At 40.2% G+C, this 17243-nt stretch overlaps 1 protein-coding gene across 1 annotated transcript in view; it reads right to left on the minus strand.

Annotated features, from left to right (window-relative positions):
* Positions 1-4992, minus strand: part of LOC109213300 (cell division cycle 5-like protein) — a 5377-nt gene extending 385 nt beyond the window's left edge. Inside the window, exons 1-2 of the mRNA XM_019377083.1 lie at positions 4565-4992; positions 1-1021 (exon numbers count right to left, since the gene is read on the minus strand). Of these exons, the coding sequence (XP_019232628.1) occupies positions 1-1021; positions 4565-4741 (1198 nt within the window). The 5' untranslated portion in view covers positions 4742-4992. The remainder of the gene's footprint in view (positions 1022-4564) is intronic.
* Positions 4993-17243: the final 12251 nt, after the last annotated feature.

Below are 17243 nucleotides of genomic sequence, written 5' to 3' on the forward strand. Positions count from 1 at the left end.
TAGGAGTGACACCAGAAAAATCTGAGGGGTGCAACATAGGATTATCCCCTCCAAGTAATGGTGTCTGAGACTGAGTCAATCTTCGTTGATTTTCTGCTTCCATCATAATGGCATCTTGCTTAGTTGAAGGGGTTCTTTGAGGTGTTCGCATAGGAGTCATTGCATGCTGTGGTGTCTGGGCATAATTTGCAAGAAGAGCACGTGTTGCAGCATTCCCTTCGGATAGTTCATCACCCCCTAGTAGATCACTGGCAATACCTATCTTTGCTATGGCCTCCAATTCATGATCTGGAATCTGTGGTGCAGGAAGATTGAGTTTCGACCTCTTCCTCACTGCTTCTGGATCATTAAGTTTATTTGCATGCAATATGGCTGTAGGGGCATCCTGCCTTTCTGCAATTTTATTCCTTGCAATATCCTGCTTTCTTAGACGAGCTTCCTTATCGACTCTCCTTTCACCTTCTAGTTCTTCAATGGTAGTTGGAAACTTAGGTTGCTCTACAGGACGGTCTTCCTCAGCAACATCATAGAAACCTGGAGGAGGCTTCTTTTCAAAGGGTATTTCAGCATTGTAATCAATTCCTCTCCTTTTTCTCTTCCTTTGACGGGCATCTATTCCAGCAGCCTTCAGTTCTCTCCTTTTCTGTAAGGAAGCAAGCCTTCGAGCCTCTTCAAGCTGCTTTTCTCTAGCTTTCCTTTTAGCCTTCTTACCTCTTGTGTTTGCCAACCGAGCCCGTGCTTCAGACAACATTTCTTTCTCATCCTCGTCCATATCAACAGGATCAGGACGAGCAGGCTTTGATTCTGGATTAGGATCAATCTCTCCAGGCTTCAATTTTCTTGGATCATCATTAGGGTCATAGTTTTCATCCTTGGCACAAGCTGCATCGAGAAGCTTTTCATAGCGTTCAAGGCACTGGGATGGTGTACGGCCAACAATTGGCGCAATAGTCCTCCACTGAGTAGGCATGAGCTTTGCAAGGTGAAGAAGTTTCTCATCTTCTTCTCTAGTCCACTCAGTCTGGAAAAAATAAAGAGCAGCGAGGATGTTAATAAGTTGTTAAACTCAGATATAAGTTCCTACTAACAGCCTGAGGTAAATTGGAAAATCCGAGTACTTTCCACTTTCTCAGTTCAGAAAATCATTTTATGCTGATGATAAATGGAAAACCAGAAAAAGTTTGAAAAAGCCCAGAAAGAAATTTCTATACAGAAACTGGTTTCAGAAATTGTATCCCGAGTAAAGAAACCAAAAAGCAAACTCGGAGAAAGCCATAGCATGCTCACAAAGCAGAACTTTTCTCATTCACAATGGAATAGGAAGAAAGGTAACAATTACCCACAAAGAAATAACAGTGACAGACATTACAAAGACAAATTGCATGGCGCATTAAACTAAGCAAGAACAAAGAGCCAAAACCAAGATACAATGAATACTATAAGGTACAAATAATCAAATGACACAGAAAGAATGATCATACATAAATAAACAAGGACACAGAAAGGATGGTCACATCACTAACAACCATGCAAGAAAATTAAGTACGTGGAATCCAATAACATATCTCAAAGAATCCCAACTCCAAACACCTAGAAACTATGAAGAGTATATTTGTTATGGTTGACTTGACGAAATCATTTACCAATTTGGTTTATCATAGACAGTGGAAAATGTATAATATTTTACTCCAATTTGGAGGAAAATAGCCTTTTCTAAAGAACGAGAAATACCAAAAGCAGCCTTGGAAGCTCGGGGATAATGGGCACGGCCATCTATCCTTCTCCACTAAAATAATATACTTAGTTTGCATGGCGCAGAGCTCGAACCTATGACTAAGCCACAAGTCCCTCAACTTTTGCCGCTTGAACTAAACCCCGGGGGCAATTTGGGGGAAAATAACTTTGGCACTAAATAGCAAAAGTAATTTTCCTTTTCAGAGACATTTAACTCGCATTCATATCACTTGTTCGAATCAACACTTGGACATTGTTTGTCAAAATACTCAAAAGAACACTAAAATCACTGTCCCCATACCCCATCCTGCACATTGCACTATGAGCATATCTCACCTACATTTATATACCCTACCAAAAATTTATGAAAAATACTCAAAAATTAAACATTTCTCCAAAGAAAAATTACTACTCCTTCTATTTCAATTTATGTGAATTTATTTATTTTTTTAAAGAAATTAAAGAAAGAATGGAAGACTTTTGAAGCTAGTGGTCCAAAACAATCGGTATATTTAAGGGTACAATGGGTAAAGTTACATAATTTCCACATTTAGAAAGAGGCCTTTTTTTTTTAAATGGACTAAAAGTGAAATAGGTTCATATAAATGAAAATAAATTTTTACAAAGAACTTTTTCCAAAATCAAAGAACAAATATTAACAGCATATAATACAGAAACCAAAAAAAAAAAACGGGAGAAAGCCATGGTATGCTCACATAGCAAAACTTTTCTCATTCAAATGGAATAGGAAGAAAAGATAATAGTTATCCACAAAGATATAACAGTGCTAGAATTACAAAGATAAATTGCATGGCGCATTAAACTAAGCAAGAACTAAGAACCAAAACCAAGATACAATGAATGCTTCGAAGGTGTTAAATCACCAAATGGCACCGAAAAAATGGTCATATATAGATAAAAACAAGGGACACAGAAAGGATGGTCATATGTCACTAACAAAGTACGACGGATTCCAATTGCATATCTAAAAAACCCAACTTCAAACAACCAGAGACTACGAAGGGTATGTTTATTATGGTTGACTCTTTTTTATGATCGAAAAATCCGTTTGGGGCCAACCCTTAGGACCAATCGCAACCTTCGACACTAGCGGATAATGGGCCCGCCCCTCAACCTTAATTTGAATGGCACAAGGCTCGAAACTGTTACCTAAGTGGCTAAGTCACAAGTCCCTCAACCTTTTCCACATGATTCCACATGATATATTCCGACTTGGTTATCATGGATTGTGGAGAATGTTAAATACTTTACTCAAATTTGGAGGAAAATAACTTCCACACTAATAGCAGATGTCATTTCTCCATCTCAGAAATCAACATGTATGCCATATCACTTGTTCGAATCAACACCTAGACATAGTTTGTCAAAAACTAGTACTCAAAAAAACCTAATATCATTATCCTCATACACTATCCCGCAGCTCTCACTATGAGCATATGTGTCAAGTACTTTTACACCCTACTAAACCTTGAAAAAAGCTCCTGAAAATAATTTCCAAAGATAAAACATTTTCCACAAAAAAAAATATTACAACATCAGCTACTACACCTCGTCCTAAATAAGTCGAGGTCGGCTATATGAATCCTCACTAGCCATGTCACTCCATTAAACTTATCTCAGGCCAATAATACGAAAATATAAATAAAAAGTACTCATATTAGAAGTTATACATATTTTCCAAACGTATAGATCTCTGGAGGGCTAAACCGCTACTATAAAGCATTAAACCTACAGCAAAAATTGCTAATGTCTAAAGCATATACTCAGCTAATATGTATCACCTAATAAAATTACGATTATAACAAATAAATAATTACATAAAACATTTTTCAAAGCTAATGAACAAATATTAACACCATATAATACAACAACAAGGTTAATCAATTTGAACATTATGGTTACAAGTTCGCTATCTTAATACATCCCGTTTGATTTACTAGGTTCAAAATCTATCATTTATACTTATTAATTGGATCTTTTAACATATATACAGGGATCCGCCCGTTCCGATCCTTGCCTACTAAACAGTTGCACCCCCGGATATGTATGTTGGGAGAACCCCATGATCCTTCTGTGTGGAAGGGAAGGAAGAACAAGGCGAACACAAATACTAAAAAGCGGTTCATGGGGACCCCGAAAAAAGGGGATAGAGAGCGCGGAACGGGCTTTCCAAGCATAAGACAATCCCTACCTATACATTCCATGGCATCAGACAAAGGCAATTTTGTCGTTGTTCTTAACCCCAGGCACACTTTCGTTCCCAATAATCTCCATTAAAAAACTATCATGATTTCCGAACGAACCGAGGGAGAGTCAGAGGCATGAAACAAGCTACTGGGGAAGATGCATCCATAAGTCCAACGCTACATCTGCCCACGCGTTATGAGCATGTCACCTACATTTTTATAACTATGGTGTCCTGGCCAGCTTGCACGCACCTGACAAACTCGGCCTGACTAATTTCAGGGGATACTATCAGCAACAAGTACCAAGTACCAGATAACTCTGTCCACCAAGGCTTGGACAAATGGGGAAAAATCACCTAGTTTTTTTTCCTCTGTTGAGAATTGAATGTGAGACTTCGTGATTCTTAACCCACTTCATTGACCACTAGGTCACACCGTTAGCTACCACGTCACCTACATCTATACCCTAACATCTATATTTATACCCTACCAAACATTGAAAAATTACTAATAACAAAACAATTTTCACATAACATTTATCAAAACCAATGAACAAACAGTAACAACATATATATAACACAGAAACAAGGTTAATTAACCAATTTAAAAAAAGAATAACTTGCCTTTTTAATGGAAGGATCGAGCCACTCATACCAGCGAGCTTTACACTGCTTTGCAGACTTTCGAACGAGTAAAGAAGAAATACGAGCCCATTGATTTTTCCCATACTTCATCACCGCCGCCTTTAGAATCTCGTCCTCCGTGTTCTTCCATACTCCTCCCTTTATCATAATCCTCATTTTTGCTGATTATTTCAGCCTCCCAAGGGAGACTCGGAGTAATCTAGGGTTTCGAAAGCTAACTCAAAAGATAAGCTCGCGCGGAGCTTTTAGTGTTTGAATGTGCTAAAATCTATACGCCGGTGAGGATAGGATTTTCCGATTTATGGCATGGCGGCGTTTGTCGGTCTCCGACGAGAGGGATTTTTCGAACTTCCTTCAGTACTGAAGCTGATGAGATTGCACTATTATAATCTTCCGATGAATTCCAAATTCGACTTGAGCTGAGATTTGGATTGTAGTTTAGGTAGCTGGGCTCGGCTACTTTGGGCCCATCACTCAAATGTTGGGTTCAAAAATTCTCTATTTTGAGCAAAAAACATAACTAGCCAGATTTGTAAGAAAATTCGCACATATAGCACTATTAGGTCATTTACACATTAGGCAAGCAAATATTTATATTCCTAGCCAAAATCATTTAAACATGGTAACTTCAATCACCCATTTAAGTTACCTACTACTATTTAATTAAGACAATTAGTCATTATTGTCAGCATATCTTATTATTTGTAATTGCCGCATTCCATAGAATTCCATATGCCCTATTGTATTACGAGCAGCAACTAATTATAAATCATACATAATTATAAATCATTTTATCCGTAAATCTGTGAAATATTTGAAAAAGTTATACCACAATAAAATAATCCTTAATGAGGGTATAAGATATACATGTTATAAGTGATTTATCTTCTGGTTGGGAACTTGCTGTAGCACTAGCACAGTATAAATCTTTATTTCATAAAGGATCAAAAGTTGATAACACAAGTAAAAAGACATCGCAAAAGTATATTTGCAATTACTAATGCAAATACTAGTTTGATAATTACATTTCATGTATAACATGTATAAAATATCCGACTATTTTGATGCTATAGCAGCTCTACATTTAGTATAACATGTATCTTTTTATTATATATCATGTATAATGTATCATATTGTCATACCTTTACAACAAATCTGCTTTATCGTATTTTATATGTTGTATAATTTTAGTTTTAAACAAAGATAATTTTTGTGATGTTCAATAAGGTAAAATATTCCCACTCGTGTATGTTGTGGTTAATTCCCAAACAACTGATCAAAAGGATAAGAAGAGTGGAGCTAAATCTAATGTATGGCATATTATAAATCATGTGCTTTTTTAGGAAAAATTATGTATATATGCATATGTTATTTATACACTTATTTATATTTAAAGAGATATTATAAATATGTCATTTATATTTTGCACTAACATAACATGCATATTTGTACAAATTATCCGTATATAAATAGTATATGTGACATATTTTTTTTCTTCTATATACATATTAGTGGCATATTAATATTTTAGATTAAATTTTATGTAAGGTATATGCTAGCAATATATTTTGAATAATATCGATATAATAATGTAGTAGTATGATGTATATATAAGTTATATATATGGTATATATACATATATGGCATATTGATGGAATATTTACATTATAAATTATCACAATATAATATACTTGAAATATGTTAAATGTATATTTTTAGTTAAAATAAAATTGTACAGAAAAAAGTTTAAAATAAAATTGTACAGAAAAAAATTTAAAACTCAAAAAAGAAAGAAATACTAAAATTCTCATTGTGTAGAGAGAGTTATTTTTGAGATACTCTTCTTTCAGAATCTTTGATATATTTGGGTAAGTGTTATTTATGGAAGAGAAAAATGAAGTTATAGAAGAGTGAGGAAAAAAGAAATGTAGTAAAAAGTGTATTAATGTAGAGGGATCTCTTAGTTAATGGAGTTATGAAAATGAAAGTGCTAAAAAAGTATTTTAAAAAAAGTGTTGTTTTTGGAATAAACATGTGACGACCCGACCCGTCGTCTCATGTGTTTCCGTCTATTTTTCCCGTTTTATGCTTCTTCATGCTTCATTGTCTGTGTTGGGTAAGTTTGAGTTGTTTCGGATTGGGTTTGGTAGGAAATGAGACACATAGTCTCTTTAAGGAAGGTTTGGTTTGGAAAAGTCAACCGGATGTTGACTTGTGAGTTAGAGGGCTCGGAATTGATTTCCGATGATTCGGTTAGTTTTGGGGGATGATTTAAGGCTTAGGAGCGCGATCGAAAGTGATTTTGGAGGTTCAGTGTAGAAGTTAGCCTATTTTGGCGAAGTTAGGATTTTGGCGAAATTCGGTTGGTATGCGAGATTTTGATCCGAGGGTCGGAATGGAATTTCGAGAGTTGCAGTAGCTTCGTTGGGTGAGTTGGGATGTGTGTGCAAAATTTCAGTTGATTCGGAGGTGTTTAGGCCGGGTTTTTGATCGAATTCGAGTTTTGGAAGTTCTAGTTAAACTTAGGCTTTGATTTGATGAAATTTGATGATTTTGATGTTAATGGTAGCGTTTTGATGGTTCGAGCAAGTTTGAATAAGGTAATAGAATATATCTGTGCTTTTGGTTGAGGTCCCAGGGGCCTCGGGGTGAGTTCGGGTGGTTAAACGGAGAGTTTTGGAGTTTTGGCATGTTTTAAGGTTCTGGTACCTGGTGTTTCCGCATCTGCGGAAAAGGGACCGCAGAAGCGGTTCTGCAGATGCGGTGGAAGGGGTCGCAGAAGCGTTCCTTGAAGGGCCAGGGCTTTTCCGCAGAAGCGGACGTAGTTCCGCAAAGGCGGCCTCCGCAGGAGCGGAAATAGACCGCAAAAGCGATCCTGGGAAATTTAAGTCAAACCGCAGAAGCAGTTATTTGGACGCGGAAGCGGGGACCGCAGGTGCGGTATTAAGACCGCAGAAGCGGAAATCTGGGCAGAATAATAAGTTAAGTCTTCTTCGCAAATTTTGTAAGAACAAACATTTTGGACTTCGGGCAGAGAGGGTTTTTGGGCGATTTTGAAGAGGGTTTCGAGGGCTTTCATCAGGTACGGATTCTTGGACTTAAATTATGTTATTATGGTGTAAAAACATGGATTAACACTGAAAATCCAAGGAATTAAAGGTTAAAAATGGAGGTTAGGGCTTGAAACTTAAAAGAGTTTAAACTAGTGATTTGAGGGGTCAAATGGACTCCGATTCTTGTGAATTTGATATGTATAGACTCGTGGCGAGATAAAGATCGTATTGATGTAAAATTTTCTGGATTTCGAGAAGTGGGCCTGGGGCTCGGGTTTTGCAAATTTCGTAATTTTCGATATTTTTCGAGTCTTTTCGATTGGGTTATATTCCCTTAGCATATTGTAATGTACTCGTTGTGGTTTTGGCCAGATTCGACGCGCGAGGAAGTCGATTCGAGAGGAAAGGGCATCGCGGAGTAGTCTTTGGCCGGCTAGAGGTGAGTAGTAGATGTAAATGCTGCTCTGAGGGTTTGAAACCCCGGACTTTCACATCGTAACGCTATATTGAGGCGTGACACACATTCTATGTCGAGTGCGGGGTCGTTTACTATTGAGGATCGTGACTTGGTCCATCCCGAGTGATATTTCTACTATATTGGTGATTGATACACATACTTTATTGATGTTATTTGGGCTTGTTGCCATGTTCGGGGCCTTGTGCCGACCTGTAAAAATCCTTCGGGGATTGATATTACTGTACTAACAGATTTTGCATATCATTTGGTCTCAATCCAAGTTTTTAAACACTGTTTTGCAAACTCAGCCACACTTCTAAGTTTTGAAAACTCAAATGATATTTTAAATGATATTTCGGGCTGAGAACTACTGTTTTATAAATGCCCAAGGGGGCTTATGATGATTTTTGGACTGAGCATGGATCGGGCTGTGCGCCGCAGGAGTGATTTTGAAACAGTGGTAACAATGACATTGTATGATGTGACTTGAAACAGTGGTAACAATGACACTGTATGATATGACTTGAAACAGTGGTAACAATGACACTGTATGATATAAATTGGTCAGGTAACAATGACTGACCAGGGATTTATTGATGCCACGAGATGGCTTGTTATTGCGCTTGGGCTTTAGGAGCCCCTCCGGAGTCTGTACACACCTCCAGTGAGCGCCGTCGACGATAAATAACTATGGATGGCTCGGGCTGCGCGCCGCAGTGGGTACTGGAATGTACCATCATATGCATTGCATTTCATTTATGCATCTGTACCTTTATTTGTTGTTCAGCTGTTAAGTTCCACACATTACTGTATCTTGGATTATAGTGTACTTTGTGTATTTCTGTGTTTTCTTACTTTCAGTCTGTATTTATTTTTATTACTCACTGGGTCGGAGTACTCACTTTACTCCCTGCACCTTGCATGCAGATCCAGGTTCCTCCCAGGTTGAGTAGATCCGGTTGGGTCGATCAGAGGCATTTCAGGAAGTTTCGAGGTAGCTGCATGGCGTTCGCAGCCTTGGATTCTTCCCTTCTATCTTTATCCCTTTTGATTCCATGTTTCCACTTTTAGACAGACTCTGTAGTAGTTTGGAATTATGTATTTAGAGGCTCAGATTCGTGACATCGGGTCCTAGTTGGGCTATGTTCTGTATTATTGCTTAATTTCCGCACTAATTATCCGCAATGCTAGACTTTTAATGCAATGTGATAGAATTTTCCCCTGTGGTAATTACTTGAAATTTGCTTAAGTATTGGGAATTATTGTAACAAGGTCGGGCTTTCCTAGTAGTGTGCTGGGCGCCATCATGACCGGGTTGGGGTCGTGACAAGTTGGTATCAGAGCCTAGGTTACTTGGTCTCGCGAGTCATGAGCCGGTTTAGTAGAATCTCGCGGATCGGTACGGAGACGTCTGTAATTATCCTCGGGAGGCTGCAGAACCTTTAGGAAACTTCACATTCTTGAATTCTTATCGTGCGTCCTTGATTCATCTTGAAGAGAAACTTTTGAAATTCCTTCCACGCGTTCGTATGTGCGCATGAGCGCTCAGTATCAGATGTGCCTCGATGGCTTATGATTCCCCGATCGAGGGGTGGGGTGTTATCTCTGTGAGTTTATGGTGGGCCAGTCTGGAGGACTTGAGGTTGGATCTTTGCCTATGGCAGGAGCGCCGAGGTGCTGATTGTGCGAACAAGTGTTTTGAACTTATATGTTCGGTATTGTCCCTATTAGTGGGAATGACGGCTGGATAACTGCGTGATGAGTATGTTAGTACTGCCAGATGTTTCTATATAACTTGAAGTGCCGAGGAAGATCTGCTGGACGATAGGTGAACTATTAAGTGTATGATTTCCATTGTGATTGGATGTGTAGCTCCGAGTTATGAGCATGTGAAGAATCTTTTCAAGCCTCCTAGTTGGGAGTGAGGTAAATTGCATGTTGCGGTATGAGTTCAGACTCAAGAAGACTAATTGACTGTGTAACGTGTATGACGGTGGAAGGTATATAGAAATGTCATGTTGAGGCGAAGCAGGTGGGTTATCTCCTGCGGAGTGTCCTGAAGCGGTGTAATCATTATGTGTATGTCAGAAGATCTCATGTGCAAATGAATTGTAAGTGTTGAAGTTTGAAATTTTTGGTTCACTTAAGAGAGTGAGTTTAACTGTTGCGAGATTGCCAAGGAGTTGAAGTACTAGGTTAAATGTATTTACACAAGCTTACAGAGGATTTGAGTTTAACCTCACTATGGTATTGAGGCAACAACGGAGTGTATGTGTTATGAGTATAGTGTGTTGTGATCTATGGCTTCGAGCCAAGTTGGGGAGCTTGCTATTGGTTAGCGGATTGTGCGGTTATGTACTATGTTAGTTCCAATTTGATGCATACTGGTGAATCAGTTCTGGTTGTGGAAATCGGGCCGAGAATGGCACGAGTGAAGGAAAATTTTTGACAAGATGTCATGAGCTCAGATGAGCAGGAGATAAGTTTTGATGTTTACAGGTAAGTTGGTATTGTCTTCAGCATCTCCCAAGATCGGTGTTTTGTAAAAAGGGTTTTGCGTCCTGGTTAATAATTCTCGATCGCTCTTTTATGTTAGTGCGACCGGTGGTTTGGATGTACGCTCCAGATATTGTTGTGGTAGGTTGTGGGAGTGTGTCCCACGGGAAGATTATATAAGTGTGGTATGTGATCACTTGATTGATTAAAGATGTAAACCAAGTACGAAGTTTGTGATAGTGTCGTTAAATTGAAGATTCATGCCTAGAGGGCACTTGGCATATTGGGTTGTGAGCTGGGGAGGATTACTCCGATTGTGATGATTGTTCTTGTGTATTATGAGAAAAATGGGAGTTATTATGGACCTTTGAAAGGTTATCAGACTAGTCAGTGGGATCAGAATCAACTTGAAGTCGGTGGATAGATTTAATGTGAATAATGGTTCTATATCAGGCCAGATGTGTGCATTTTGTAACGCGGTCCTCATGGAGGAGTAGTTAGGTTGATGTTTTGTTGTCAGATATTTCGCGTAGTGGTGCATTGCGCCGTGTGAGTTGTGAGACGGCTTGAGCAACTGTTATGTGTTGAGAATCCGCGTAGGAAGGATGTTATATGAGCAAATTTGGCTCGATGTGCATCTCCTTATGTGAGATATATGTGTGGATTGGGTTGCACGCCTCCATGGGTATGTTATCTGGAGCGGGTTGCACGCCGCAACAGTGTGATGTTGAGTATAGTTTTCTATATGCTATTTTGTATGTCTTGCTTCCTGGTTTCTAAGGAAAGTTCGTATCAGTGCGTAGGATTGGTAATTCCTTCCAGAGTTTGTTTTCTTTTTTTGTATCGCGTTCGAATTGGTAGCCTATTGGCATAGTGGGGCATCATATGCGGCTTTTGATTATGTCTGGGGTGGCTTATTGCCTAAGCAGTTCGTACTGGGTGAGACGAGATCATTGAATTTGAGATTTGTACAATCTGAGTATATGAAGTAAATTAAGGAGCTAAGACCATGATCTGGCTCGAAATGGGGTGATAGTTCTTGCCAAGAGTATAGAACCAACGAACCGTTGTCTCGTCAGTGGTCATGAATTTATGCATACCTCATCCGTCATGTCAATATTGTAAGAGTTAGAACAAGACCTATGTTCATCATGCAGAGCATGGGATGCGTAGAGATTTTTCTTCTAGGTGATTAGAGAAAAGAGCTTCAGATGATTAGGGCGAATGATCTTCGGATGATTGGGGAAATATTATTGCTAATTGGAAGTGATTTGGCGAGAGTATATGTCTCATAAAAAGGTAATGTGATTAAACTGATGATAGTTCGGTAGTATTACAGCATGTTCTTGTTGGATCAACTGGTGGTATTCGGGTTTGCTTGGTAGCACGGGAAAATTTTTGAGTATCTGTCGTGGAATGTTTGGGTATTAAAGGTGTGCATGTACTCGCACGGTGGAAATTGGGATCAGGTATGATGATGCGTGTGCTATATGCAGGCTATATTGTGGTTGTGGATCGTGTGTGTCGGTACTGTTTAGCGGTTATCAGGATTTGGAGGCTCGAGTGGATCTTTAATTGCTGGTATGTTAGATTTCGTATGTGATGTCAGAGTTTAGACTGGTTGTCTTAGCGTTGGGCGATTCTGGACTATTGCGCCATGGGCTATGCCGAAAATGCCACGGGTTGAGTGGCGGGGTGCGTTGGATTATGTACTAGCAGAATGGTTTATATTTCTAAGACCCAACGGACAGCTGGGAATGATTGCTCTTTTTAATTGGGCCTTCGTGATGGATGTCAACGCAGAGGTTTCTACCATTGATTCAGTTCTGGTGTTGAGGGACTTTTCGGATGCATTTCTTGTGACCGGGCATGTCGCCGGGCGAGGTTGTGGATTTCGATCTTGATTTGGTGCTGGGCACCATATCGTGCGGCTCCGGCAGGAGTTATAGTAGTGGAAGTAGCAGCTTCAGGCTTTCTTGGTAATGAGTTCGTTGGTAGGCCGATGTGGATACGTGTTTAGCTTGAGTTGGCTTGGTTGGCCCCGAATTGTATTGTTGAGGGATAGGTTGATTCGATCGTTATTGAGCTTGTTAGTGATCTAAGGAGAGCTACGAGTTGCTTTTCGGTTTTGTGAAACATTATGATTTGTTAGTTATGGGCACCTGTGGTGCGGTTCTATTGGGGATTCATAGTGAAAGTCGAGCGGGAAGAGTAATTGGGTGTTGCTCGGCGAATGGCGTATTTGTTATGTTCTATCGTGTTGCGTGGTATATGTTATTTGTTTCACCGTGAGTGTAATGATTGGCTTTGGTTCCATACATCAAATTGTGTGTGGCTGTCGATTTTGATCATAGTGACCGGAGGTATTTCATGTGTAGCAGTGTTTGGATAGGATCGCGCATTGTAGCGAGGCTACGTGGAGAAATGACCTTTCGGGGTAGACTCAGGTGTTCCATTTCTATGATATGAGACGGGGTCTCGGTCTTGTGTCGTGATGGCACTGATGAGCTTGGGGGTACAACTCTTTCGTTTGAGTGTTTTTTTTATGATTTGAGTATGTTCGGGCCGTTTCTTATTGGTGCGCGTATTATGCAAGTTGTGGCTTAGGCCTGTATTGGGATGTCATATCACCAGAGTGGTGTGTTGGGTTCAAGGTGATCGTTGGGTTCACTAATGAATACGAACAGATTGGATATTTAGGATGATATCGAGGTTCAGCTCGGAATCTGCTGTGGTATTAGTCAAAAGGGAAGTGGCTTCATGAATGGTTGATCTGAGAACTGGTTGCGGTTTATTGCGTGTTTTATTTATCGTTAGCAGTATATGAAAGTGTTGGAATAAGACCTTAGTTGATAGGAGGTTTTCTACCGGTATTTGGGTGTTGTGGGCAACTACTGTGAAAATAAGTGATCGTTTCGAGTGTTTGGGTTGTGTAGTATATCATATGATTGCACCTGAGGTCGCAGGTGTGGATTATTACAACTGGTTCAGGCTTATTCTGAGTATAGATGTGAGGTTCTGATCTTGTGTATGATTTCGGAAAGTGCAGGGTGGTTCTAGGGTTTATGGACTAGATGGATTGTGAAATTTCAGCTATGTCGTGTTATCGGAACTATGCGAGATAGGGTGACGTGGGATCACCCCAGTTATGTGCTTGGTAAGGTCATTCAGCTATTGGTTGGCTTCTAGAACAACTCTGGGTACGCTCGAGGACGAGCGTTTGTTTAAGTTGGGGATGATGTGACGATCCGACCCGTCGTCTCATGTGTTTCCGTCCCGTTTTCCCCGTTTTATGCTTCTTCATGCTTCATTATCTGTGTTGGGTAAGTTTGAGTTGTTTCGGATTGGGTTTGGTAGGAAATGAGACACATAGTCTCTTTAAGGAAGGTTTGGTTTGGAAAAGTCAACCGGATGTTGACTTGTGAGTTAGAGGGCTCGGAATTGATTTCCAATGATTCGGTTAGTTTGGGGAGATGATTTAAGGCTTAGGAGCGCAATTGGAAGTGATTTTGGAGGTTCGGTGTAGAAGTTAGCCTATTTTGGCGAAGTTAGGATTTTGGCGAAATCCGGTTGGTATGCGAGATTTTGATCCGAGGGTCAGAATGGAATTCCGAGAGTTGCAGTAGCTTCGTTGGGTGATTTGGGATGTGTGTGCAAAATTTCAGTTGATTCGGAGGTGTTTAGGCCGGGTTTTTGATCGAATGCGAGTTTTGGAAGTTCTAGTTAAACTTAGGCTTTGATTTGATGAAATTTGATGATTTTGATGTTAATGGTAGTGTTTTGATGGTTCGAGCAAGTTTGAATAAGGTAATAGAACATATCTGTGCTTTTGGTTGAGGTCCCGGGGGCCTCGGGGTGAGTTCGGGTGGTTAAACGGAGAGTTTTGGAGTTTTGGCATGTTTTAAGGCTCTGGTACCTGGTGTTTCCGCATCTGCGGAAAAGGGACCGCAGAAGCGGTTCCGCAAATGCGGTGGAAGGGGTCGCAGAAGCGGTCCTTGAAGGGCCTGGGCTTTTCCGCAGAAGCGGACGTGGTTCCGCAAAGGCGGCCCCCGCAGGAGCGAAAATAGACCGCAAAAGCGGTCCTGGGAAATTTAAGTCAAACCGCAGAAGCGGTTATTTGGACGCGGAAGCGAGGACCGCAGGTGCGGTATTAAGACCGCAGAAGCGGAAATCTGGGCAGAATAATAAGTTAAGTCTTCTTCGCGAATTTTGTAAGAACAAACATTTTGGACTTCGGGCAGAGAGGGTTTTTGGGCGATTTTGAAGAGGGTTTCGAGGGCTTTCATCAGGTACGGATTCTTGGACTTAAATTATGTTATTATGGTGTAAAAACATGGATTAACACTGAAAATCCAAGGAATTAAAGGTTTAAAATGGAGGTTAGGGCTTGAAACTTAAAAGAGTTTAAACTAGTGATTTGAGGGGTCAAATGGACTCCGATTCTTGTGAATTTGATATGTATAGACTCGTGGAGAGATAAAGATCGTATTGATGTAAAATTTTCTGGATTTCGAGAAGTGGTCCCGGGGCTCGGGTTTTGCAAATTTCGTGATTTTTGATATTTTTCGAGTCTTTTCGATTGGGTTATATTCCCTTAGCCTATTGTAATGTACTCGTTGTGGTTTTGGCCAGATTCGACGCGCGAAGAGGTCGATTCGAGAGGAAAGGGCATCGCGGAGTAGTCTTTGGCCGGCTAGAGGTGAGTAATAGATGTAAATGCTGCTCTGAGGGTTTGAAACCCCGGACTTTCACATCGTAATGCTATATTGAGTGTGACACGCATTCTATGTCGAGTGCGGGGTCGTTTACTATTGGGGATCGTGACTTGGTCCATCCCAAGTGATATTTCTAGTATATTGGTGATTGATACACATACTTTATTGCTGTTATTTGGGCTTGTTGCCATGTTTGGGGCCTTGTGATGACGCCTAATAGTTCGAATCACATATGGATGATACTATAATTATACAGCTATTATTTCATGTATAATATTAAAACTAATATACATAAAAAAAACACATATAAAAAGTCTAAAACAGTAAGATACCATTATTATACTAGTATAATATGGCGTATCATTATTATATTAAAATTATACCATATATATAATTTGCTGTCACGACCCAATCCCAGTCGTGATGGCGCCCAACGCAATTGCTAGGCAAGCCCGACCAATCAATACTCACAAGCCAAACACAAATCCCATTACCGAGTAAACACATGAAATTAGCAGTTTGTCAAGTCTATTAACCGAATAATTTAAATAGAAACAGTACGAAACACTGACATAAACAACATCTCCCCAAGACCTGGGGTCATGAGTCTAGAGCCTCTAAGATAACAAAGTAGCAAATCCTCATTTAACACAGAGTTTTAGAATGCGAAAAGATAAAAGGGATAGGGGGAGGAGTCGGGTTCTGCGGACGTCAGGCAGCTACCTCGACAACTCCTGAAAGCTCTGGAAAACAGCAAACAGCTCGACTAAGCTCTCGATGCTCCTGAATCTGCACACATGGTGCAGGGAGTAAAGTGAGTACTTCCAACTCAGTGGTAATAGACATATATAATGACTGAAAGTAAGAAATCCCGAAAATACCACAATGTAAAGCTAACACTAACAATTTAGCATAGTCAACGGTGAAATGGCAACAAAACAGAAACAGCTAGATCAGATAAACATCAAAGCATGAATGCAATGCAATGCACATGGCCGCTGCGGCGTACAACCCGATCCATTTGGGTACCCGCGCTCACTGTGGGGGTTCAGACTCCGGAGGGGCTCCTACAGCCCAAGCGCAATATCATCGTAACATCACTGCGGCGTGCAGTCCGATCCACACTCAGTCCAGAATAGGCATGTGAGTTATGCAACAAAGTCAGATTTTAGTTCTCAGTTCCAATTATTAGAAATTATCATTTAAGTCTTTAAAACCTCAGGAATGTGATTAAGTATTTCGAAACAGTGTTTAAAACTCAGGACTGAAATCATATAGCATGCTGAATATCATGGAAGCAGTGATAATAATCCCCAAGGGATTCAAGCAGTCGGCACACAGCCCAAATATATCATAACAATCCAAGTAGGATGTTTACAAATCAATCTATAGTCCAAAGCACCGCCTGGACACCGTTCGGGGAGGACTAAGCCACAATCCCCACTCACAAATGACCCCGCACTCGTCATGGAGTGCGTGTCTCGCCTCAATATAGCGTCACAGTGTGATAAACCGGAGTTTCAAACCCTCAGGTCATCATCTACATCTATTACTCACCTCAAGCCGGCCGAAGACTAGCCCGCAATACCCTTTCCTCTCGAATCGACGTCCTCACGCGTCGAATCTAACCAAAACCACAACGAATACGTTACAATAGGCTAAAGAAACACAACCCAATCGAAAAGACTCGAAAAACACCAAAAATCACGAAGTTGGCAAAACCCGAGCCCCGGGCCCACTTCTCGAAAAATTACAAAATTTACATCACCGGACTCCTCGTCTCGCCACGAGTCTATACATATCAAATTTACCAAAATCGGTATTCAGTGATTAATCCATGTTTTTACACCATAATAACATAATCCGAGTCCAATAATTCATACATGATGAAAACCCTTCGAATTCTCTTCAAAATCGCCCAGAAACCGCCTAAGTCG

This window comes from Nicotiana attenuata, unplaced genomic scaffold (assembly GCF_001879085.1).
Source record: "Nicotiana attenuata strain UT unplaced genomic scaffold, NIATTr2, whole genome shotgun sequence".
NCBI classification, from domain to species: Eukaryota; Viridiplantae; Streptophyta; class Magnoliopsida; order Solanales; family Solanaceae; genus Nicotiana; species Nicotiana attenuata.